This window comes from Chelonia mydas, chromosome 20 (assembly GCF_015237465.2).
Source record: "Chelonia mydas isolate rCheMyd1 chromosome 20, rCheMyd1.pri.v2, whole genome shotgun sequence".
NCBI lineage: Eukaryota > Metazoa > Chordata > Testudines > Cheloniidae > Chelonia > Chelonia mydas.
This window is the reverse complement of record NC_051260.2, coordinates 6,370,430-6,395,063: the sequence shown is the minus strand read 5'-3', so window position 1 is coordinate 6,395,063 and position 24,634 is coordinate 6,370,430. Positions and strand designations below refer to the sequence as shown.

The 24,634-nt window shown below is 57.6% G+C and overlaps 1 protein-coding gene across 2 annotated transcripts; it reads left to right on the top strand.

The window, feature by feature from the left end:
- Window positions 1–22,046, top strand: SYDE1 (synapse defective Rho GTPase homolog 1). Of its 2 annotated transcripts, none has more exons than XM_037884085.2 (8): window positions 1–310; window positions 10,582–11,514; window positions 11,965–12,738; window positions 13,095–13,318; window positions 13,596–13,722; window positions 15,354–15,520; window positions 16,809–17,040; window positions 18,161–22,046. In XM_037884085.2, the coding sequence occupies exons 1-8, from the start codon at window positions 223–225 to the stop codon at window positions 18,598–18,600; spliced, it is 2,985 nt and encodes a 994-aa protein (XP_037740013.1). In that variant the 5' UTR covers window positions 1–222; the 3' UTR covers window positions 18,601–22,046. The 2 variants fall into 2 exon arrangements, with proteins under 2 accessions (XP_037740013.1, XP_043388904.1); XM_043532969.1 differs by lacking the exon at window positions 1–310 and adding an exon at window positions 1,044–1,095.
- Window positions 22,047–24,634: the final 2,588 nt, after the last annotated feature.

The following is a 24,634-nucleotide window of genomic DNA, read 5'->3' as shown; positions in this document are numbered from 1 at the left end:
CCAGCAGCTCCTGCTCTGGCTCCGGCTGGGGGCCGAGCCCGGCCGAGTTTGGGGAAAGCATTCCTGGAATTCGTTTCCTGTGGCTTCCTGCCCGAGGCCGAGCCGCGGGATGGCGGGGCAGCAGCGGGCGGACGTCGGCGGGCGACCCCTGGGCAGCGGGGGCAGCCTGGCAGCGTGAGGAGCCCCTCCCCCGTCCCCGGTCTTGTGCGCCCCGGCCGGGCCATGGCCGAGCTCCTGCTGCGGAGGACGTTCTCCAGGCTGCGGGGCAAAGAGAAGCTTCCCGGGAAGAAGTCGGATGCGAAGCAGCGAGGTACGCTCGGGGCGCGGGCGGGGCAGGGATGCGCGGCTCAGAGCACCGGGGAAGCGCCCGAGTGGCACCGTCCTGGGGCTGAGGAGCGCGGGGCGGCTGGTCCCGGCGTCGCTGCCGGGGCTACCCGCCGCGGGTCCGGGCTGCAGGCGCCCCGGGGCGAGGAGGGGCTCGCGGGCAGGGCGGGTTGGGGCGCCGCTGCAGCCGGGGACTTGGCTCTCAGCGCAGAAGGGCCCGGCCCGAGGATGCTCCGGGGGAGCGGAGCGCCCCGCCGGGCAGGGGCTGAGCCAGCGGGGCTCCGAGGGGGTGCCCGGAGCTGGGGCTGCAGGGCCCCCCCCGCCATTGGGGGCGCCAGGGGAGCTGGGATCGGAGGGGCAGGGGGGCGGCGCTCGAGCCCCACCAGTCGCCTCGCTCCTAAAAAGGCAGAAGGAGGGAAGGAAAGAATGCGGGGGGCGGGCTGGGAGGGGAAGGGGCAGGAGCCAACCAGCGGCCCCACAGCCGCCCGCCGGGGCAAGAGGACTCGACTGCCCGGGGACTCCGGCTTCCCTGGGCAAACCCAGACCCGTCCCGCCCCAGCGGGGAGGGCTCAGACCCAGCCGCTCGCCGCCACCCAGCTGCCCGGCAATCCCCAGCACGGGGCAGTCCGAGCTGCCTCCTCCCCGCTGCGCCGGGGTTTGGTTGTGGTTTGTTTTAGCGCAGACTCCATCAGGAGTCAGGATCCCAGTGTGTGTGTCTGGGCGGCTAAGGGCTGGCGGGTCTCTGTGCGCTGTGGCCTGGGGAGTGAGTGGGTGAGGAGGGGGATGAGTGGGTTTTGTCTGGGAGCTGTTGGGGGCGCGGGGGGGGTCTGGGTGTGAGTGCCAAGGGGGTTCTGGGGGACATGGCCCAGCAGTGCTGGAGGCACTGAGCAAAGGTTGGGTGGTGGGGGCCGAGCGGATGGGTGGAGGAGGGGACCTAGTGGAGGGAGGGGGAGGCAAATAGCCAGGCCAAATCTCCCAGTGTGACAGAAGCCTTGTGTAACCCAGGACCTCTGGAGCTTCCTGCATCAACCTCTACTGTGTGAGCTAAAAGCCAGCTGGATGTTAGCTAAGGCTGTAGAGCAGACTCATTAATCTCTCTCGCTAAGTGGTCTCAGTGCCACTGGATGGGACAGAACACCACACCCAGGAGGTGTGTGGGTTACATACTTCCCCTAGCTGAGGAAGCACATCCCAAACTTCAGAGGCTTCCCAGCTGGAATCCTGGATGAGCCCCCACTTGTAACGCCAACAGACCCCTGTCGTCGGCAGGCAGGATTGAATCGGGGACCTCTCTCTGCGTGGTCTTGGTGCCACTAGATGGGACAGAACACCACACCCAGAAGGTGTGTGGGTTACACTTGTACTATGCTGAGTGTCCCAAAGCCTCAGCTCCTGGAGTCCTGGGATTTGGGAAAATTGGCAGCTTTCATTACAAAAACAGGGAGTTTCTGGCCCTGGTGGTGGGGGGAAAAGGCTGGAACCATGACCCTAAATGGACCCAACTCCAGGAGGCAAATGTTCCACCCCTGCATTGGCTGGCTGAGATGCTGCCATCAGTTTGGAGCCGATCTCGTAGTTTTGGGGCCAGACTCACTAAGCTTTGAGCCCTGGGGTTGGGGATGCTGTGGGGCGATGAGCTTGTTGTGAATCCAGATTGGAGGTTTTTGTAATAGATCTGCTCTAGGAACTATTGTGGGTCTCCGGCCTGTGTTCTACAGGAAGTCAGACTAGGTGATCACACTGGTCCCTTCTGGTCACAGACTCTCTGAATGGGGTGGGGTTGGGGTGCCAGCCTTGTGGCCAGAGTTGTGATGATTGGGGCTGGATGGGAGCACTGGCCGTGCAGGCAGGAAGCACAGGCCAGGGACTGGGAGAGGCTGCGAAGGAAGAAGCAGTGGCCGGATGGATGGGTCAGGGGAGTGGCCGGCTCAGAGACAGGGACTAGATGATGGGCTTGAGCGGCACCTCCAGACAGAGGAAAGTGTGGGGGTGGTTTAGGAGGTGGGTTTGGGCCACAGTGAGTCTCAGCTCATGGCAGCACCCTGCCAAAGGGATCCAGGAGGGCTGGGAGGGGAGTGCAGTTGGAGGGAGGCAAATCTGTGAGTCACCAGCAGAGAAGAAAGTCAAAGCAGCTGAGGCCCCCGAGAGATGGGGCTAAGAATGGAGCTGGGAGGGACCCCCACCACAAGGGGAGGAGGAGAGTTCCCTGACGATCTATCAGAGAGGAAGGGGGAGCCAGGAGACCACAGAGCCACACCAGCCTGACAGACAGGAATCAGATAGTCATAACTAGGGCCCTACCAAATTCACTGTCCATTTTGGTCAATTTCACAGTCATAGGATTTTAAAAATCATAAATATGATTTCAGATATTTAAATCTGAAATGTAGCAGTGTTGTATCTGTAGGGGTCCTGACCCAGGTCTGAAGGCAGCCGCACAGAAGTGAGGGTGGCATGGTATGGGATTGCCACTCTTACTTCGGCGCCTCTGCTGGCAGGGCGCTGACTTCAGAGCTGGGTGCCTGGCCAGGAGCTGCTGCTCTCCGGCCACCCCGCTCTGAAGACAGCATAGAAGTAAGGGTGGCAATACCGTGACCCCCCCTACAATAACCTTGCGACCCCCCCCCCCCCACAACCCTCTTTTGAGTCAGGACCCCCATTTTGAGAAACGCTGGTCTTCCCCTGTGAAATCTGTATAGTGTAGGGTGAAAGTGCGCAAAAGACCAGATTTCATGGGGGAGACCAGATTTCACAGTCTGTGATGTGTTTTTCACAGCCGTGAATTTGGTAGGGCCCTAGTCATAGCAGCTGTAGCTGACGGGGTTGTGCTGGACCAGGATATGTCACATGGCAATGGGGCCCAGTGCCGCCAGAGCACAAACAGCACCTGAGGCCCCCAAGGGCCATAGCCAGAGCCGAGCTCGGCTGGAGCCAGTTCTGACCCCAGACACCTGGGCATGCAGTTGGGTCACTGCAACAAAACCAACCCCCTGTGAGTTTGAGCCGGTCTGGCTCAGTAGGGAAAAGGCAAAACTCCATCCCCTCCACTCCCCATTGGGTAGCTCTGTGGCTGAGGCTGCCTCAGGGGATTGCCCCGGCACCTGACAGATAGACTGAAACTTTGCATCCTTGATCTGAGAGGATCTGGGTGGGACAGAGTGCATGCTGCATGACGGGCTGTCGCTGCTACCGGGAGCACCTGCAGGATGTTCCAGAGGGAAAGCCCATAGCGTGCACGGAGCCAGTGTGATGTGTTCTTAGTGACCAAGGAGGCTGGAGATGCTAGAAAGAATTCTTCCCCTCCACCCAGAAGGATCCAGTTTCTTTAATATTCAGAGGCAGGAATTGTTCATGCCAGAGCCAGCCCCCACCGAGACTGTGAGGAGATGGCAAAGGGGTGAGAGAGTGACCCAGCAAGAAGCCTCTGACAGGAGTCCAGGACGAGTGGCTTCCTGCAGTCAGAGCAGGTGTAGGTTCCTGGTGAGTTTGTGATGGAGAACAGCCTGCAATCAATGATTTGGCAATTCCCTTTGCTAGATCAGCTCCCGGAATTGTCCTGCCCTTGCTATGCAGCCTTCTGGTTCAGCAGAAAAGGCCACGCTGACAGCCAGGGGCCAAGGAAATGCCTCCATGTGGGCTGATTGGTCCTTAGCAGGCTGCCTTCTGTGGGTGGTGATGGGAAATTGCAAATCTCCTGCAGAGTCCACCCAGGTCCAGTTGTCCACTGGTCCCATTCACTCTCTGCATGCAGCCACTGGGAGAAGGAAGATGCTCCCTGGACTGCCTGTCCTGCATGATGCAGGGAGTCCTCAGCTCTTTCCACCCACCACAGCTCACAGGAGCAGTACGGTCCCCACCAGCCCCCTGTGTGGCCGTGAGCAGTGCATGGCTGAGGAGGGGTTGCAAAGCGGTATGTGGGGCTCCCTCACCTGGAGGAGAGCTTGTGGCCATGGCATGGTTTTCCCAGCCTGAGGATGAGCACCTCTGAGGCACAGAACAGCCACGGTCTAGGCCTTCAGGGCTCCACGCTGGCACTCATCTCTGACCTAGCAGCATCCACAAGCCAGGCCTCCTGCTGCCTCCCATGGGCTGAGGCTGTGTCCCGTCCTTGCTGCTGGTGCTTGGCCACAAGTACCCTTGGATGCCATCCTGGTGCGCAGGCAGCCCTGCCGTTGTGCATCGGGGTATCACCTCCAGGGATCTTGGTCCATGTGAGGCAACAGGGGCTGGGGCAAAGGGCCAGTCTTTTGCCTGTCCCTGTGTCCCTGCACTCTCAGCACAGGTGAGGGGGCACTCACCAGTGACTGCCCCCTCCTCCGGACTCCTCTCTGTGTTCCTACAGATTAGCCCTCAGGAGAGAGGGCAGCAGGATGCAGGGCAAGCCTGGAGAAGAGCAGGGAGAGGCCACTGGGGTGAATCAATGACCATGTCCAGCCACAAAGGGAACGGACGAAGGGCCGTGGGCCAGGGAGGGAAGGTCAGACTGGGCCCTGGTAGGCAAGGGTACAATGCTGCAGAGGAGGTAGCTCTTTCACCTGGAAGGATGGAATTGGGTTAGTAGTGGAGGGTGGCTGCTCAGAAGCGCTGATGTGAGAGGCTGGCCGGCCTTGGGGATGAGGTGCTGGGCTGGGACTCTGGAGATCTGGGGGTGTCCTGCTGTTGGCAGGTTTGGGGCGCTGGCACAGTGGGGTCAGGAGGCAAGGAGCTGCCTCAAGGCAGGTCACTCTCCCTGCCATTGGGGAGTGTCCCTTAGCCAGCGCCCTCTGGCCCAACCTGATCCTGGGGCCCTGCCGTTCTCAGGATCGAGTCACTGGGTCAACCCTGTGAGCGGGAGATTCGGGGCATTATTTCCTGTGCTGTCACCCCAGTCACATGGTGATGATTCTTTTCCCTGATTGACTGTTGGTCCTTGTGCCTCTGCAGGGCTAGTGGAGTCAACTCACTGGGGTGCCACCCAGTGGACCCAGCCCTGCTCCCCCCGGCCTCTCAGCAGCCTCAGCCCTGCTCCCTCTGCAAAGACCCAGCAGCCCCAGCCCCACTCCCCCCGCAAAGGCGCAGCAGCCCCTGCCCCAGCCCCACTCATCCCCCATGGTCCCAGACCCGCTTCCCCCACTCCAGTGACCATAACCCTGCTCCAGGTCCACCCCCCACTCCACGCTGACCCAATGGTCCCAGCCTTACCTACCCCACTGAGCGGCCCCAGCCCCGCTTCCGAGCCCCTCCCATTCCCATGAGAGGCCCCAGCTCCGATCCCCCTGACACTACACAATACCCTCCAGTGGCATCAACCCCGTCGTCCCAGCCCTACCTGTTCCCCACCCATTCAGACCCAACGGCCACAGTCCCGCCCATCCCCCCGTGCAGACCCAGCTGCCCCCATCCTCACCCGTCCCCTGTGTGGTCCCAGTGGCTCCATCCCCACCCATCACCCCATGCCTCCCCCCACCCCAGTGGCCCCAGCTCTTCCCATCTCCCCATACAGATGCAGTGGCTCCAGGCCCGCCTGTCCCCTCTGTGCAGACCCAGCTCTGGTCTCCCTTCCCCCCATGCAGCCCCAGAACCCGTCTCCCCCGCCCCACCCGTCCCCCCGCTCAGATCCAGCAGCCCCATTGCCCAGGAGCTCTGGGGGATTGAACCTGGCTGGCATGGGTCCGCCCTTCTGCGGGGTCCATGCTGGGTGTGGCCCACATACTGTCCTTTTTGTAGGGTCCTGGGCCCTAGGAGTCTGGGGAAATCTTCCACCTCTCAAATGGGGGGATTCTGGGTTGGATTTTGACACCCACATCAACCCCTCCAGCCAATGGCCGTTAAGCCATCCTCCTGCCACAGCAATTGGCCAGCCTCCACTGCCCCCCTGTAAACCCACCCTTGGCTCCTTCTTGTTCTCCACTCCCCCCACTCTGGTCCCTTGTGATTCAACCAGCTTCATCCTGCTCCTCAGCTCCCCAGCATCTGTGGGTAGAGATCTCGCCCAGCTCCAGCAGGTGTGCCAAGGAATGGGGGTGTGTGGGTGTCGGGAGTGGGGTGCACACATGTGTGTGGGAGGGGGAGGCAGGTGTGCATGTGTGTGAGGAGCAGGGAGGATGTGGGGGGGACAATAATGTGGTGCACATGTGTGTGGGAGGGGAGGGTAGCAAGGAGTGGGGCGGGGGAGCAAGGAGCGGAGAAGATGTGAGAGGCAGTGGTCTGTGGGGGGAGTGGGGTGTGGTGGTGAGCGAGGAGCAGACACGGTGTAAGGGAGCAATGAGGTGTGTGTTGGGGAGGGTAACAAGGGAGGGAGAGCTCAGTGGTTTGAGCATTGGCCTGCTAAACCCAGGATTGTGAGCTCAATCCTTGAGGGGGCCATTTAGGGATCTGGGGAAAAAATTGGGGCTTGGTCCTGCTTTGAGCAGGGGGTTGGACTAGATGATCTCCTGAGGTCCCTTCCAACCCTGATATTCTATGATAAGGGTGTCTGCGTGGGGGCGTGGGGAGTGGGGAAGATGTGAGGGGGCAGTGGGGTCTGTGTGTCAGGGGAGTGGAGAGCGTTGGCATGTGTAGGGGGAGCAGGGTGTGGGTGGGGAGCAAGGAGCTGGGTGTGTGTGTGTAGGGGAACGGGGTCAGTGTGGGGGTATGTGGAGGAGCCACAGTGTGAGGCCAGCAAGCAACAGGGTGTGTGTGTGTTGGAAATGGGGAGTAGGGAGTGTGGGGTAGAGTGGGGGATGTGTGGGGGGAAGTGAGGAGCAGGGTGTCTCTGAGTGGAGAGAGGGGTGCGTGTGTGGAAGGAGCAGGGTGACTGTGAGTGGGGAGCAGGGTGTCTGTGAGTGGGGAGAGGGGTGCGTGTGTGGGAGGAGCAGGGTGGCGTGTAGATGGGGAGTAGGGTGCATGTGGAGGGAGCAGGGTGTGTGTGTGGGGAGCAGGGGGTTGGGGGGGCAATGTGTGTGGGAGGGAGCGAGGAGTGGGAAGGAGGTATGGGGCAATGGAGCGTGCGGGGGAGAGGAGCAGGGTATGTGCATTTGTAGGGAGGGAAACGAGTGGAGGTCTCCACTTCTTTGCATCCCACATTTGGTGTGCCCATGTGATGCTGGTCTATGGGCTCGTTCCCAGGAGGAGGCTGTGGGAGGCGGGGGCTGTACATAGCGGGTGGGCCCCGTTCTGCAAAGGGCCCTGTGTCCCCAGGCTGCGGGGCCAGGCTAGGCCAGGTTGGGAGGAGGGAGCGCTGCCCTGACAGCCAGGCAGTAAACAACAGGAAATCCAACTTGGCAGGGACTGTGAGCAGCTGTGTGTGCTGGGAGCTCCCCGCCTGCCCAGCCAGCGTTCCCACAATGACGCCTCTGTCAGCCCTGCTGCACATGCTGGGGCAGCCAGGCCCAGGAGGCTGAGGGCCAGTGCTGAGGCTGTGGCGAAGGACTTGGGGGAGGACTCCACTGTGCAAGGGTTGGGCTCAGGCCCCTGCAGGAAACAGCCCCCCTCGAGCAGAGGTCGCAGACAGCCCATCCCTCCCCTCAGCAATGCACATCCTGAGCAGGGAGTGTCCAGAGCTGCCTCCCCCATAACATAAAAACGTCCATGTTGGGTCGGACCAATGGTCCATCCAGCTCAGTGTCCGGTCTGAGCGGTTGGTGCCAGATGCTTCAGAGGAAAATGAACAGAACAGGGCAACTATCAAATGATCCATTCCTGTCATCCAGTCCCAGCTTCTGGCAAACAGGTTAGAGACACAGGACAAGGGGTTGCATCCCTGCCCATCTTGGCTAATAGCCATTGATAGACGTATCCTCCATGAATTTATCTCATTCTTTTTTGAACCCAGTTATACTTTTGGCCTTCACAACACCCATAGCAATGAGTTCCACACATTGACTGTGCATGGTGTGAAGTACTGCCTTATGTTAGCCTTCATCCTGCTGCCTGTTAATTTCATTGGATGACCCCTGGTTCTTCTCTTATGTGAAGGGGTCAATAATATTTCTTTACTCACTTTCTCCACACCAGTCATAATTTTATAGACCTCTATCACATCCCCCCTTAGTCGTCTCTTTTCTAAGCTGAACAGTCCAAGTCTTCTTAATCTCTCCTTGTCTGGAAGCTGTTCCATCCCCCTCATCATTTTGTTTTTTCATAGAGTCTAAGGCTAGAAGGGACCAGTGTGATCATCTAGCCCCACCTCCTGTATGACACAGGCCAGAGGACTTCCCCAAAACAATTCCCAGAGCAGATCTTTTAGAAAAACATCCAGTCTGATTTAAAAATTGTCAGTGATGGAGAATCCACCACCCTTGGTAAAATTGTTCCGATGGTTAATAACTCTCACTGTTAAAAATCTACACCTTATTTTCCAGTCTGAATTTGTCTCGCTTCAACCTCCAGCCATTGGATCATGTTGGACATTTCTCTGCTACATTGAAGATCCCATTATTAAATATTTCTTTCCCATGTAGGTGCTCATAGACTGTGATCAAGTCAGCCCTTAATCTTCTCTTTGTTGAGATAAATAGATTGAGCTCCTTGAATCTATCACTATTAGGCATATTTCTAATCCTTTAATCATGCTCATGGATCTTCTCTGAACCCTCTCCAGTTTATAAACATCCTTCATGAATTGTGGGCACCAGAACTGGACACTGGATTCCAGCAGTGGTTGCACCAGTGCCAAATACAGAGGTAAAACAACCTCTCTGCTCCTACGTGAGATTCCCCAGTTTATGCAGCCCAGGATCACATTAGCTCTTTTGACCCCAGTCTCACACTGGGAGCGCATGTTCTGCTGATTATCCACCATGACTCCCACATCTTTTTCAGAGTCACTACTTCCCAGGGTAGAGCCCCCGTCCTGTGAGTATTACAGTATTTGCTCCCAGTTGTACACATTTACACTTAGCTGTATTAAAACACCTTTTGTTTGCTTGTGCCCAGTTTACCAAGTGATCTGAATCAGTGACCTTTTCATTACTTACCACTTCCCCAAATTTGTGTCATCTGTTGTCCTTCTCTGTACCTTTTCCAATTCTAATATATGTTTTTGGGATGTAGTGACAAGGTGTGGGCGTACAATGGATTTATCCAATGGCATTATGATATTTACTGTCTTATTATCTATCCCTTTCCTAATGGTTCAAAATACTCTGTTCGCTTTTTTGACTGCTGCTGCACTTTGGGCAGATGTTTTCAGAGGACTATAAATGATGACTCCAAGATTTCTTTCTTAAGTGGTAACAGCTAATTTAGACACTGTCTCCCGCAGCAATGCATGGCCACAACCCTATCCCATGGGTCATGCCCTCTCTCATACCACCTGTGCCAGCCTGAGCCCCTATCCCACAGGCCACACCTCCTCCCCTACAGCCTATAGCAGCCTCAGCCCACGTGGCCACACTCCGGTCCCATAGGCCATGCCCCATGCTTGTTCCCATACAACCCACACCAGTCCCAACAACGCATTGCCATGTTTCCATCCCACACAACCCACACAAACATCAGCCTGCATGGCCATACCCCCTCACCAACCCATACCAGCCTCAACCACACTCCTATCCCTTTTCCATGAAACAAAAGTGTTGTCCTTTTTCTTCCTCAGTGAAGGGTGCCTGGATATCTTTGCCTCCAAAACACAGTGGCTCAACCCTTTGATGTCTACCTGCCGATAAGGTGTCTCTCACCCCCCAGCTGCTTTGTTCTTCCTATTTAGTTTCTTTTGAAATTCTTACAATCCTTCATTTGCTTTCAGTCCAGACTGGTGATAAGGCACCCACTGTGAAGCATACAATACTTAATTTATGTGCAACCTTCCAGATAGAGAAACATTTCTTGTTGGAGAGAAACCTGTTCTTCTCCTTTGCTGGTGCCAAGTCTCTAGACACAGTCTTGAGTATATTTTCAGTATGTCTACATAACTCTTTACATAGTATCTGTAGGTACATTTCACAACGATATTACTGACCAGTGTGACACCAGCTTTTATTTGAGACCTCCCACAATATGCTTTGGTGAACCAGAATGTATACACCAGAATCAGGAGAGTCCAGTGACACCTCTGCACCCTCTTGTCCGTTGGCATTAAGAGGTTTGTGGTGTGGTGTACTAGGTGTGCACCACTGGGTGTGTGCTGGCTATGGTGCGTATATACGTTGGGTACATATTGGCTGTGTGTGCAGTGGGTATGGTGTGTGTGTGTGTATATGCTGGGTGGGCATTTGATGTATGCACTAGGTATGGCGTGTGTGTGCACTGGGCATGTTCTGATATTAACCCTCCGCTCACATTTCCTGTTCCCCACAGAGCGCCCCTCAAGGATGCTGGACTCTCCCATGGAGCTGGAGCCAGTCCTTGGGCCAGAGCCAGCGTCTCATGACCACGATGGGAGCTGTCGGAGAGGGGCAGCCATCACCGTGTCCAGGAAGCAGAGCTGGGCCAGGTTCTCATGTGGCATCCGGGATGTGCCATGTAGCTCTTACAGCAGGAAGGTGCCTGCCAGCCCCACGGCCTCCGCAGAGCTGCAGGATGAGGGTGAAGGCGTAGGGCCAGTTGCCTGTGGGCGAGAGACTGATGGGGACTCCCAGTGCCCTCTGCGGCCCCAGGAGCTGTTCTCACCCACCCACACAGGGGGGCCAGCCATTGAGGATGAGGCATGGCTTGTGGAGAGCCCCCCAACCCCAGTGCCCCCCACCCCTCTGCCCAGCCTGGCCCTGGCGACCCCAGCCCCTCAGCCCAGCCTGGCCCCTGGTGATGAGGAGGCTGAGTCGATGTGCAGTTATGTGGAGCTCTGCGCCTCTGGCAGTGCTGTGAGGTGTGCCAGTCATGGCGCCTACTTGCAGAACCTGGAGAGGAGCAGCCGCCACTGGATCCTCTCCTCTGGCAAGGCCCAGGGCCCGGAGGAGTTGGCCCCCAGCACCAGCACAGAGTTGAAGGAGGTGGGCGCCGCGGGCAGCGAAGGGGAGATCTGGTACAACCCCATCCCTGAAGATGAGGACATTGTAGGTGTCAGGCAAGGCACCGAGCCTGGCAGCTCCTGGAGGAAGTGGGGCAGTGGCACAGGGAGCCGGGAATCTGACAGGGACAAGGGCGGGCCCAGCAGGGCAGAGCCAGGTGATGAAGGGCCCCCCAGGAGCATCGCCAGGCAAGTGGAGAGCCCCAGCTCACAGAATGCACCTACCCCAGCTGGGCCAGTGGACCGAGGCGAGGAGATGGGTGCCGGCAGGACACTGGCCTATGGTGAGGGGTGTGCTGCTAACAGGGTGTGTTCTGGGTTGAACAGCATGGCAGAAACATGACACAGAGCTGCTTCCATGTGGCCCCACCATCTTCTGGTGGCAGCCCCACCCTGATCTCATGAGCCCCTCCCCTCTCATGCCACCCCCCTCCCCCCGCTGGTTCCCTAATCCCATGGGACACCTGATCCCGTGGGGTCCCCCTCTTTCCATAGAGCCCCTCCCCAGGTCCCTGTCCTTGCGTCCGCATGCCCACTGCAGCCTGGTTCCCTGTGTGGGATTAGCCACTCTTTCCATCCCCAGCAAGTCAGTCTTGGCTGCTCTGGGTCCCACAGGCCCTCCTCCCTGTAATGGCCCTTCCCTTCCATGCCCCAGATTAAGGGGCTCCCTTTCCCCATGCATGCCAGTGTCCACTGTGGCTGAGGTGCCCGTCTCATCAGGTCTCTCCCCCCAGGGAAGTTGCCGATTTCATGTTTGAGCGCGGCTGTGGGGTTGGCTGGCCCATCCCCCCCGCTGAGCCCCAGCGTCTCCAAGAAGGGGCGCTCCCTGGGCAGGGTGAAGTCCCCGGGCACCGTGCGCCGCCTGTCCCTGAAGATGAAGAAGCTGCCGGAGCTGAGGAGGAAGCTGAGCCTGCGTAGTGCCCAGCCCCGGGGGCAGGAGCCTGAGGGCAGTGGCAGCACCTCACCCAGGGATGCCCGCAAGGAGCCAGGGAATGTAATCAGCCGCTACCACCTGGACAGCAGTGTGGCATCCCAACAGGGCCCGCACCGTGCCAAGGCAGCCAGCAAGGGTGGCTACCTGAGTGATGGTGACTCCCCTGAGCTGCTGGCCAAGGCGGACAAGCGTGCCTGTCCCGGGCCAGAGGGGCATGAGCCTGGGGCCAGGCTGGACGTGGATGCCTTCCAGCCCTACAGCTCCTTGGAACAGCCGCGCTGTGTGCAGCCCATCTCGGGCCTAGTCAGTGTCCACTTGTACGGTGTGGGGGACCTTAAGCCCCCAAAGGCTGAGTCCAGGGAGGTGTTCTGCGTCCTGCAGGTGGATGCAGCCCCCAAGGCGCGCACGGCCCTGCTGCCCTGGACAGCCGCCTTCCTCAGCCTCAACCACACCTTCAACTTGGAACTGGAGGGCACCCGACACCTCAAGGTCATTGTCTTCTCCTGGGACCTGGCTACCTGCCGGAACCGTGTGTGCTGCCATGGCACCATTGTCTTGCCCCACGTCTTCAGAGGTAACGGGAGCAGCCAGTGAGACGGGGGCCCTGGTGATGGGGAGATGCCTGAGAGGGGGCAGTGACACCCAGGCAGGGGGCAGTGCCCAATGGGGCTCAGATGTACAGGGCTCTGGGGGGCACATACAGATGGGCAGGGATCAGTGCCCCATGGGGTTTAGCTGGGCAGGACTCTGGGGGACACATACAAATGGGCAGAAGGCAGGGTCCAATGGTACTCAGATGGACAGAGCTGTGTGGGGGAGGGCATAGGGCAGAACTAAGGGGGGGCAGATGCTGTGGTTTCCCAGCTGGCCCTTGCTGACCGTCCACATCTTGCTCCAATCTGACACATGCCGGTGCCCTCTGCTCTTCAGGGTGCAGGGCCCAGCAGCTGGCAGTGCGGCTGGAGCCACGCGGGCTGCTCTACTGCAAGCTGACATTGGTGGAGCAGTGGGACATGCCCAGCAGCCCCAGTGACCGGGAGCCACGGGTCTTTGGCGTGGAGCTGCGTCACTTGGTGGAAAGGGAGAACACTGCCACCAAGGTGCCGCTGCTGATCCAGAAATGCGTCTCCCAGATCGAGAAGCGGGGACTGAAGGTGAGTGGCGGGGGGATGATACTGGGGGAGTGGGCTCTGCAGGACACCTGGCACTCCAGCCCCATGCCACGCAGCTAACACAGGCACAGCAGGTACATGGCGAGGAGCCGGTAAGCGCGGCTCCTGAGCAGGCCGGATCCCAGCAGGCCATGGGCTCCGTGCTGTCTTCCCTCTTTGTGTCCCTGTCCCCTCCCCATGCTGCCCCTTGGGTCCGGGGACAAGTGCGGGGGGGCGGGGGGGAATGGGCTCTCCCACTGACAGCACCTCCTGTGCCCAGATTGTAGGGCTTTACCGGCTGTGTGGCTCGGCGGCTGTGAAGAAGGAGCTGCGTGATGCCTTCGAGAGGGACAGTGCAGCCGTGACGCTCTCTGAACAGCTGTACCCAGACATCAACGTCATCACAGGTCAGTGCCCCGCCACTCCTCACCCCCATGCAGCACCAGCACAGCTCCTGGATTGCCCCCCGACACACGTGCTCAGGCAAGTCAGTAGGAGGCTCACTGCAACCCACTAGATCCCATTCGTCTCCCAGAGCAAGGTAAAGCACCCAGGAGTCCTGTCTCCTGACCCCCCACTCTAATCCGGTCCAACTAACTTGATACCTTTTTGTGATGAGGATACAAGTTTGGCTGATAAAGGTAATCGTGTACATGTCATATACGTAGAGTTCTGCAAGGCATTTGACTTGGTACCCCCTGACATTTTGATTAAAAAGCTAGAACAATATAAATATAACAGCACACATTAAATGGATTAAAAAGTGGCTCACTGATAGATAAGTTTCAAAATGTAATTGTAAAGGGGGAATTGTCATCGAGCAGGTGTGGATCCAGTGGTGTCCAACAGGGACTTGTTCTTGGCTCTGTGATATTTAATGTTTTTATTAATGGCCTGGTGAAAGAAAACATAAAATCATCACTAATAAAGTTTGCAGCTGACACAAAAGTTGGGGGAGTGGCAAATACTGAAGAGGGCAGGTCATTGATACAGAGTGATCTGGATCGCTTGGTAAACAGCACAAGCAAACAATGTATGTATTAATTTAGCTAAATGTAAATGTGTACATCAGGAACAAGGACTGTAGGTCACACTCACAGGATGGAGGGATGCTATCCTGGGAAGCAGGGACTCTGAAAAAAGATCTGGTAGTTGTCTTGGTGGATAATCAGCTGAACAATGGCCAAAAGAGTCCTTGGATGCATAAAGAGGGGAATCTTGAGCCGGAGTAGAGAGGTTATTTTACCTCCGTATTCAGCACTGGTGCGACCCTGCTGGAATCTTGTGTCCAGTTCTGGGGCCCACAATTCAAGAAGGATGTTGATTAATTGGAGAGGGGTCAGAGAAGAGCCATGAGAATGACTGAAGGATTAGAAAATATGTCTTACAGAGATAGACTTTAGGAGCTCAGTTTATTTAGCTTAACAAAGAGAAGGTTAAAGGGTGACTTACACAGTCTATAAATACCTACATTTGAAAGAAATATTTAATAAGGGGATCTTCAATATAGCAGAGAAAACTGTAACACCCATCCAATGGCTGGGAGTTGAAGCAGACTAATTCAGACTGGAAATAAGGCATATATTTTAATGGTGAGAGTAATTAACCATTTGAAAAAGGGTCGTGGTGGATTCTCCATCACTGATTTTTTAAATCAGATTGGATGGTTTTCTAAAAGCTCTGCTCTTAGAATTATTTTGGGAAGTTCTCTGGCCTGTTATACAGGAGGTCCGACTAGATGATCATAATGGTCCCTTCTGGTCTTAGGCTCTCTGAACCCACTAGACCCCACTCCCCCTCTAGAGCTAGGGGTAGAACCAGGAGTCCTGACTCCTAGTCCCTCTGCTCTAGCCACTAGACCCCACTCGCCTCCCAGAGATAGAACCCAGAAGTCGGGGCTCTCTGTGCACTCCCTGTAGTTTCTATAGGCTGCTCAGTGCCATGAGTCCTGTGCCCTCCCCGCCATGGGACCCAGCAGAGACCAGTTTGGGAGAGGAGCCTGCCAAGGAGCTGACAGGAATTTGGCCTTTTCCTGCAGGGATCCTGAAGGACTATCTGCGGGAGCTGCCCACGCCCCTCATCACCAAGACCCTTTATGAGGTGGTGTTGGAGGCCATGGCCCAGCGCCCGCCCCAAGACATGCTCAGCAGGCAGAATGCGGAGGAGACGGTCGCTCTGCTGGACTGCCTGCCAGAGATTGAGAAGGTGAGTGCCTGCCAGTGGGCGGAGCAGGGGAGTGAGGGCAGGTAGGAAAGGAGACCTGGCTGTGGAGCCAAGCCACAGTGCCCTTGGAGCTGTCCCACGGGGCTGGTTGGTGCTGCTGCAACAATGTCACCATAGACTGGCACATCCCCATCTCCTCGATGGGAGGCTGTGGTCAGCTCTGCCCCTGCCACACACGTGGTGGCTGGGCATGTGCATGGCACAGCCCCAGGCGTGGAGTCAGCACTGTCCTGCTGCACGTGTGGGAGTACAGCTCTAGACACGGAGCCAGGGCTGCGCCTACCGCACACATCGGGGCTGGGCATGCCTGTGACAGTGATTGACAGTGCTGCTCCTGCTGCATGTGTGGGCCAGGTATGTGCATGGCACAACCCTGGCATGGAGCCTGCATTGCCCCCGCCGCAAACACGGGGGCCGAGCACTCCCCTGGCACCGTCCTGGACACACAGCCAGTGCTGCCCCTGCTGTGCACATACGGGCTGGGCACACCTGGCACTGCCAGCGGCACAGAGCCAGCGCTGCCCCTGCCACACACACGGGGGCTGGGCACACCTGGCACTGCCAGCGGCACGGAGCCAGCGCTGCCCCTGCTGCGCACATGGGCTGCACATGTCCGTGACAGCGCTGGATACATGGGGGCTGGGTACTCCCCTGGCACAGCCCCAGGCATGTAGCCAGTGCTGCTCACTGCAGGGACCTAAGATCCTGGACAGCTTTCCAGGTTGGCTGCCCCTTGGGATCAAGGGATTTCACCGCAGTGAGATCAGAGAAAATAGCAAGATTCGCAGATTTTACAGCCAGGAAGGACCATTAGATCACCCAGTCTGACATCCTGGGCAGCACTGGCCCTTACATGTCACCCAGTTACCCCCATGTTGTGTATTGAGCCCAGTAACTTGTGTTTAAAGCATCTCCCAGCCTGGCCCCAGCCTGGCTTTGGAGCCATCAAGAGATGGAGAATCCACCACTTCCCCCGGAGTTTGTGCCAGTGGTTCATCCCCCTCCCTGGGAAACACTTGTGTCTGATTTCTAGTCTGAATTTGTCTGGCTTCAGCTTCCAGCCACCTCGGCTTCAGTGTCGGGCCGTCCCTCCTTCCCCCAGCTTCTCCAAGTCAGGTGCTTTCCCTCCAAGGAGCCTGGCACCTGGGCACAGACTAAGGCTGTGACCTCTGAGGTACAAAAACCTGGGATTTCTGGGATGATCCTGAGCCCACGGAACTGGGTGGGTGGGGCAGGGCCAGATCCTGGACTGACGCTCCCCTCTCCCCAGGCTACGCTGACCGTGCTGCTGGACCATCTCAGCTTGGTGGCCTCCTTCCACGACTTTAACCGCATGAACTCCCAGAACATTGCCGTGTGCTTCGGGCCAGTGCTGCTCAACCAGAATCAGGAGCCCTGGCGCCAGAGGGCCCGCAGCTACGCCCACTGCGAGGAGATCGCCAGTGCCGTCGACTTCAAGAGGCACATTGAGGTGCTGCACTACCTGCTGCAAGCCTGGCCTGGTAAGTGCAGCTGAGGGGAGGGACTGTGTGGCCGCAGGACTGCTGCGGGGTGTGGGGAGAGCGCCGCCGGGGCCTGCTGCAGGGTGTGGGGAGAGCGCAGCCGGGGCCTGCTGCAGGGTGTGGGGAGAGCGCAGCCGGATTCCTGCTGCAGGGTGTGGGGAGAGCGCAGCCGGGGTCTCCTGCAGGGTGTGGGGAGAGCGCAGCCGGATTCCTGCTGCAGGGTGTGGGGAGAGCGCAGCCGGGGCCTGCTGCAGGGTGTGGGGAGAGCGTGCTGCAGGGGGCCTGCGGCAGGGTGTGGGGAGAGCGTGCTGCGGGGGGCCTGCTGCAGGGTGTGGGGAGAGCGCAGCCGGGGGTCTCCTGCAGGGTGTGGGGAGAACGCCGCCGGATTCCTGCTGCAGGGTGTGGGGAGAGCGCAGCTGGGGGTCTCCTGCAGGGTGTGGGGGAGAGCGCGGCCGGGGGCCTGCTGCGGGGTGGGGGTGTGGGGAGCGCACCGCCAGGGGCCTGCTGCGGGGTGGGGGGAGAGTGTGTTGCCGGGGGGCCTGCTGCAGGGTGATGGTGGGGGTGAGGGGAGAGCATGCCACCAGGGGCCTGCTGCGGGGTGGGGGAGAGCATGTTGCCGGGGGGCCTGCTGGAGGGTGTTGGTGGGGGTGAGGGGAGAGCATGCTGCCGGGGGCCTGCTGGGGGATGGGGATGGGCGGGGGGGGGACAATGCGCCTCTGGGGGCCTGCTGCGGGGTGGGGGTGTGGGGAGCGCACCGCCAGAGGCCTGCTGCGGGGTGGGGGGAGAGTGTGTTGCCGGGGGGCCTGCTGCGGGGTGGGGGGGGGAGAATGCGCCGCCGGGGGCCTGCTGCGGGGTGGGGGTGTGGGGAGCGCACCGCCAGAGGCCTGCTGCGGGGTGGGGGGAGAGTGTGTTGCCGGGGGGCCTGCTGCGGGGTGGGGGGAGAGCGTGTTGCCTGGGGGCCTGCTGCGGGGTGGGGGGGGAGAATGCGCCGCCGGGGGCCTGCTGCGGGGTGGGGGGGGACAATGCGCTGCCGGGCTCCTCCCCGTGGGATCGCAGCCTCTGACTGGCCGGTCTGGCTGTGGGAGGAGAGCACTGCGGTAACTGGGATCTGTCTCCCCAGCCCCCGACAGGACAGGGCCCGGCGCGGGGGGCCGGGAAAGGGCCCAGCCCAGCTGCCTGCGGCAGAGGCGCCACCCTGCACTGCGGCTGGATCTGATGGAGAGCGAGGTGGTGGCTCGTCACCGGCCCCGGGGCCTGGAGAGCCCCCCCACCAACCGCTACGCTGGGGAGTGGAGCGTGTGCAGCCAGGAGTACGGGCTGGTGGCCGGGCTGGGGCACGAGGTCAACGACGCCGAGGTGGCTGGCAGCGACAGCGAGAATGAGGTGCTGGACCTGCGGGAGGGGCTGGGTGGCCCCAGCCAGACAGTCTTCGTGGGGGACTTTGCCCTGGTCGACGACCCCGAGGCGCCCTTCAGCCCCCGCCTGAACCTGAAGGACTTTGATGCCCTCATCCTGGACCTAGAGCGAGAGCTCTCCAAGCAGATCAACGTGTGCCTGTGAGTGGCCTGGCTGCTCCACCACCGTGCCTGGCTCCCCCGGCCCCTACGCTCCCTGGGACCGTCCACATCCCCTGCCGGGCTCCAGTGTCACCAAAACATGAGCCAGATGGTGGGAGCTGGGCACAGCCTGGGGCCTTGACACCAGCAGGGGAGGTGCCAGGCACCAGATGGTGGGGCTTCAGCTAAAGAAATTTGGGCTCCACACTCAGGAGCCTGGCCCAGCCCTGTAGCAGGCGTTGACTCATGCCGTCAGCCTTAATCCAGCAACCTGCCCAGGAGCAAGGGCCCTGAGCAGCAGGTACAGCGTACAGGAGGTGTTCTCGTGCTCGCTCGTGGGCTCCAGCACACTCTGCCCTCTGGGCTTGGAGCTCTGGAGAGACCAACACAGTGCACACCCGGGCATGGCCGCCGAGCTCCCAGGAGCATGCGCCCAGGCTCCCAGTATTAATAGGAACCCAGAGATTAAGCCAAAGCCATTTGGAGCGTGACCAAATTTGCGTAGCACTTGGCTCTTGCAGCCTTTTGATTTGCACAGCATGGCTGGAGGCTTGGAGACACCAGGGCAGTGAGTGGCAGCCCACTGAGGTTGGGGTTCTGGGGCTGCAGTATGGATGAGGGGCTGAGCCAGCCGGGGGGCTGCACTCAGGGTCACTCACTGCTGCAGTGTTTGTCACTCTCAGCCCTCTGTGGATGACATAGTAGCTCTGTCTGGCTACAGGGCAGGGCTGGGAGGAGCCTGGATCCTGGCATTCCCTTGGCCTGGCTCTCTGCCCTGGGGCAATACCATGTGCAGGGAGCGCACAGGGCAGGGGGAACAGCGCCTTCCTTTCCTCTGCATTTCAGAAGCCAAAGAATCAGCCTCTGAGCCTGAGCCTGTCCCCTGGCTGGGCTGGAGCTGAAGTTTGCAGGCGCTGCTTGTGTGACCCTGGCAGCGGGCTTCCCAGGCCACAGCAGCTCTGCCAATAGCAGCTTCTTGCAGGCTAGTCAGGAAGGCAGCTCCAGGCCCTGGGCGGGGCACAGGTCAGGAGCACCATGTACCTATCCCTCCTGTGGCATGTATTTCTGGTCAGCAGGGAGCCTCCCAGCCCCCAAGGGTGGTGAGTTTTGATGCCCCTTCTAGCATCCCAGGTGGAGCCTTCCTTGCAGGGGGGAGTTTGACTTGGTTCTCAGGAAGATGAGTGTCAGAGCTGCCCCAGGGCTCTGGCTGCAGTGGGCTCAGTCTGGTCCGCTGTGGGACTGGCCTCGCTGTCTGTGTTTTGTTACTAAGTGCCACCCTGCGTGCCACTTGGGTGGGGGCAGCCTTGGGCCAGGAGAGAGCTAGAGCTAAGGCCTGTTCCTGGCCTCCCACCATCCCAGGCGAGGCGTCCCCCCTGCATAGGGTTAGAGTATTGACAAGGGTCCCTGACCTCCATCATGCGTGCTCTGCTCCGGGGCTGCTTCACACAGAAGCCACGATCCACTGCACCCTGCCAAGGAGTAGGAGGGGCTGTGCCAGTCATGGCACCTCACGCTCAGCTTGCCGTGGCATTAGTTAGTATCTTGGTGCCACATTTACATCCTCCCCCAACCTGACAATACTCCAGGCTCTTTACTCCAGACTCCCCCAGCCTGGATGCTGCCTCCAATCCTGCTCGGCTGCAGCTCTTGATGGAACAGTGAGGGGAGAATGGGCAGCAGCCCTGGGCTCCCATGGCACGTGGACAGACCAGCATGAGGCAAGAGACTGGGGCCTGGAGTTCTTTGTGGCTGCTTCTCATGGGCGTCTTTAGTCTCCTCCCAGTCTCTGCCCCACCCTGGAGCTGGCTGGCACTGAACCCAGGGCCTGGGGTTGGCAGCCAAGCCCCCAGCTCTTTCCAGCCTGAGCTTTCCCTGTGGCTGCTGTGCAGGTCAGGCCTGGTAAGGAGGCCTCCCATGTGAGCAGCAGCAGCAGGCACAACCCTGGATGTGATCTGGAGGCCCCAGCTCAAAGCCTGTCACCTCCACCCTCTGCATTACGGAGTAGGGGAGGCTAGTGCAGAGGCTGCACCAAGGCCACTGGCTTCCATGCAGTGCAGCCTCCTTGGACACTAGCAGACAGAGCTCCAAGCTGGGGCCCTGCTGGGTGGGTGCTCAGGGCTGGTGGGGAGTGGGAGGTGATTCCCTGGATGTGCCTTTCCCCATATGGATCCCATGAAAGTGCAACACATGGGCAGACTGGCCCCAAGCTAAGCTCAAGGCATCAATTGCCTTCTCGCACCCAAGCCAGCTCTGGCATTTCCCTGGGTATTGCTGGGATACCTGATGCTGCTGTGCCTTGCAGAGCCTGCACCTGCAGCGCTGATTTCAGTGTGCCAGGTGCCCAGGCACAGCTGCCTGAGGGTGCTCACTGCAGGGCGTCATGGAAATGCACCCAATCCCCCCGCACAACTTCCCTCCAGGGAGCCCGGTACTGGAGAGGCCAGCTTTATTTATATTTCTTGCTTCTGTATGTTTGGTGTAGGGGGTGTGTATACATGTTTGGGTGTGTGCAGTGTAGGATGTGTGTATGTGTACATTTGGATGTGTGTGCGTGTGGGGTGTACGATGTGTGTAGTTCGTGTGTATGTTTGGATGTGTGTGTACATTTGTGTGTGGGAGGGCGTAGGGGTGTGGTTTGTATGTCTATTTGAGGACGTAGGGGTGGACGTTTGTGTGTGGTGTGTGTGAATGTTTGGGAATGGTGGTTTGTGTGTACATGTTTGTGCATGGGGGGGTGTATGTTTATCTGTAGTGTGGTGTTTGTGTGAATATCTTTGGGGGTGGGATGTGTGTGTGGTGTAGGGATGTGGTTTGTGTGTGTGTATGCATGTTCATGAAGACTGGCTGCTCCATGTGGGTATTTAACGTATGTGATGTTGTCCTCCATTGCTGGATTTTCCAGTGTTTATAAAATATTCAGTTATAGGGAAAAAAAGCCAATTTTTTTTTGAGGAGGGAGGGGGTAAAACCATGACACTCTCCCCGACTCCAGGCTCTAATGGAAATTCATCCCATCCCCTCTCAAAGCACAAGGCCCAGCAGCTCCCTTCTGAGCTGCTCTGGCAGGGAGGAAAAGTGCCCAGAGTTTGGGGGTGGGGGCCCTTCACCCAGGATTAGCTTAAGGGAACCCATGTGAATGTGAAGGGAGGGTTGCAGTGCCTCCTGCCATGGATGGGTCTGGGGCTGAAGAAGAGGGTCACAGCAGAGTGCCACCATGTTATAGAAGCAGCTATGCTTGGGGTGCCCTGTCTATGGAGGGGGCAGTGCCTGCATGGTCCAGCCATTGCCCCTGTTGCCTGGCACCCCCAGCCATGGGGAGTTGGGGATGGCTGCTTATCATGTGTGTTAAGGAAATGCCCATGCCAGGCTGGGAGTCAGCATGGTGCCCATGTATGCATGCCAGGGCATCCTGCCCACTGCCTACACCAGCAATAAAGGACACCGGCTACACCTGCCGTTGGGTTGTGTGTGTGTGTGCGCATGTGCATAGGGACTGGGGCCACATTCACCAGGGGAAGAGGGTGCCTCTGCTAGGGCTCCAGCTGCCTCCAACCCACCACACTCAGGCCATGGCAGCAAGGGCTGGATGGGGTCAGGCTGGGGAGCTGGGGCATCATTTGGGGGCAGCTGCCTGGCTACTGTGGGCAGGAAGGGCTGTCCCCTTCATTGCCCTCCCTGGGATGGCTATAGGCACCAGCTTTTCCCTCCTGTCTGCTGGGAAGTGTCACGATGCTGGAACTGGGGGTCGCTACAGGCAGGACCAGCGATGTTTACGCCTGTGGGAATTCTGCACCAAAAATTTAAAAGTTCTGTGCAGAATATTTTAAAATTCTGCATATTTTGTAACAATAACACAATGTACCCACATCAATTTCAACTATTTTGATAATTTAGTTCAAAATACCTGTCGGCAACTATATCTGTAACAATACAGACAACAAACTTCCTCCAGAGGTAGAGAGTTAAAGAAACCCCTACAACAACCCAATTCCTCTTTCTCCCCGCCCCAGCTGGGGAGGGCAGACACCCACACCCCCCTCCCTCCAGAGCTCAGCTGTGGGGTGCCTCCCAGTCCAGCCACCCACACCCCTTCCTCTGCACAGCCCAGCCATGCCCCCTTCCCCCCCAGCCTAGACACCCACACTCCCTACCCCCCAGAGGGAGAAACAACCTGATGCTAGGTCCAGGGCTTGTATGGAGTTTCCTGCATGCCACCTCTTTCCTTCAGCTAGGCACTGCAGCTGCTGGGACGACTCCAGCTTTGATCCCTCCTCCCAGCAGCATCTATTTGGGAGCTGGGCTCTGTGGCTACTAGCAGCTAGCAGCTCTGCAGTGCCAATTCTGCAGGCACAAAGGAAATGCTGCACAGAGCATTAATTCTGTGCAAACGCTGCATTGTGCAGTGGTGCAGAATTCCCCTAGGAACAGATGTTTCCTCTGCTCAACTGCCATGTGGAGGCCAGCAAGGACCACCTGCTGGCCTCAGCCTAAAACTGCAATGTGTGCCAGTTGCTGCAGCCCCACTGGGCAGAAAGGATACACAGGGGAGGAGCATGGCCTGCAGGGTGCTGCTGGCCTGCAAGCCCTCAGGTCGTGCCTGCTGCACTGGCAGGTAAGATCAGATGAGAAACAGTCAAGTGAAAAAAGTCCCATTCAATTACATCATGTAATGGCAGACAGCTAAAAAATGACAAGTTTTTAAAGTGCGTATATACCAATGCTAGAAGTATTTGTTGATAATTTGTTGACAAATGCAAAGTAATGCACATTGGAAAACATAATCCCAACTATACATATAAAATGATGGGGTCTAAATTAGCTGTTACCATTCAAGAAAGAGATCTTGGAGTCATTGTGGATAGTTCTCTGAAAACATCCACTCAATGTGCAGCAGCAGCCAAAAAAAGCGAGCAGAATGTTGAGAATCATTACGAAAGGGATAGATAATAAGACAGAAAATATCATATTGCCTCTATATAAATCCATGGTATGCTCACATCTTGAATACTGCGTGCAGATGTGGTCGCCGCATCTCAAACAAGATATACTGGAATTGCAAAAGGTTCAGAAAAGTGCAACAAAAATGATTAGGGGTATGGAACGGCTTCCGTATGAGGGGAGATTAATAAGACTGGGACTTTTCAGCTTGGGGGAATATGATTGAGGTCTATAAAATCATGACTGGTGTGGACAAAGTAAATAAGGAAGTGTTATTTACTCCTTCTCATAACACAAGAACTAGGGGTCACCAAATGAAATTAATAGTCAGCAGGTTTAAAACAAACAAAAGGAAATATTTCTTCACATAACACACAGTCAACCTCTGGAACTCTTTGCCAGAGGATGTTGTGAAGGCCAAGACTATAACAGGGTTCAAAAAAGAACAAGGTAAGTTCATGGAAGACAGGTCCATCAATGGCTATTAGCCAGGATGGACAGGGATGGTGTTTGCCAGAAGCTAGAAATAAGCGACAGAGAATGGATCACTTGATTACCTCTTCTGTTCATTCCCTCTGGGACACCTGGCATTGGCCACCGTCAGAAGACAGGATACTGGGCTAGATGGACCTTTGGTCTGACCCAGTATGGCCGTTCTAATGTTCTAACATCTAACCTCAAGCTCCCTTGGTGCAGATTAAGCCCATTACTACTTCTCCTGCCTTCAATGGCCATGGAGAACCATTGATCACAGACATTTTTAAAAGAGCTCTTAGCACATTTGAAGACTGGTAACAGGTTCCTCCTCAGTCTTCTTTTCCCAAAACTCAACATGCCCAGTTTTTTAACATTTCCTCACAGGTCCGGTTTTCTGAACCTTTTATCATCTGTTGCTCACCTCTAGACTCTCTCCAGTTTGTCCACCTTTCCTAACATGTGGCAGCCTGAAATTGCACACAGTACTCCAGCTGAGGCCTCACCAGTGCTTAGTAGAGCAGGACAATTACCTCTCATGTCTTACACATGACATTCCTCTTCTTACACCTCAGAATGATATTAGACTTTTTCACAGCTGCACCACACTGTTGGCTCATATTCAG

What these genes read in the sequence shown, in the direction of transcription:
- SYDE1 (XM_037884085.2), top strand. Translation starts at nt 223, where the DNA reads ATGGCCGAGCTCCTGCTGCGGAGGACGTTCTCCAGGCTGCGGGGCAAA. An exon ending in CGGCAGGACACTGGCCTATG is followed by an intron (nt 11,515 to 11,964) that starts GTGAGGGGTGTG and finishes CTCTCCCCCCAG; the next exon opens with GGAAGTTGCCGATTTCATGT. An exon ending in AGACATCAACGTCATCACAG is followed by an intron (nt 13,723 to 15,353) that starts GTCAGTGCCCCG and finishes CTTTTCCTGCAG; the next exon opens with GGATCCTGAAGGACTATCTG.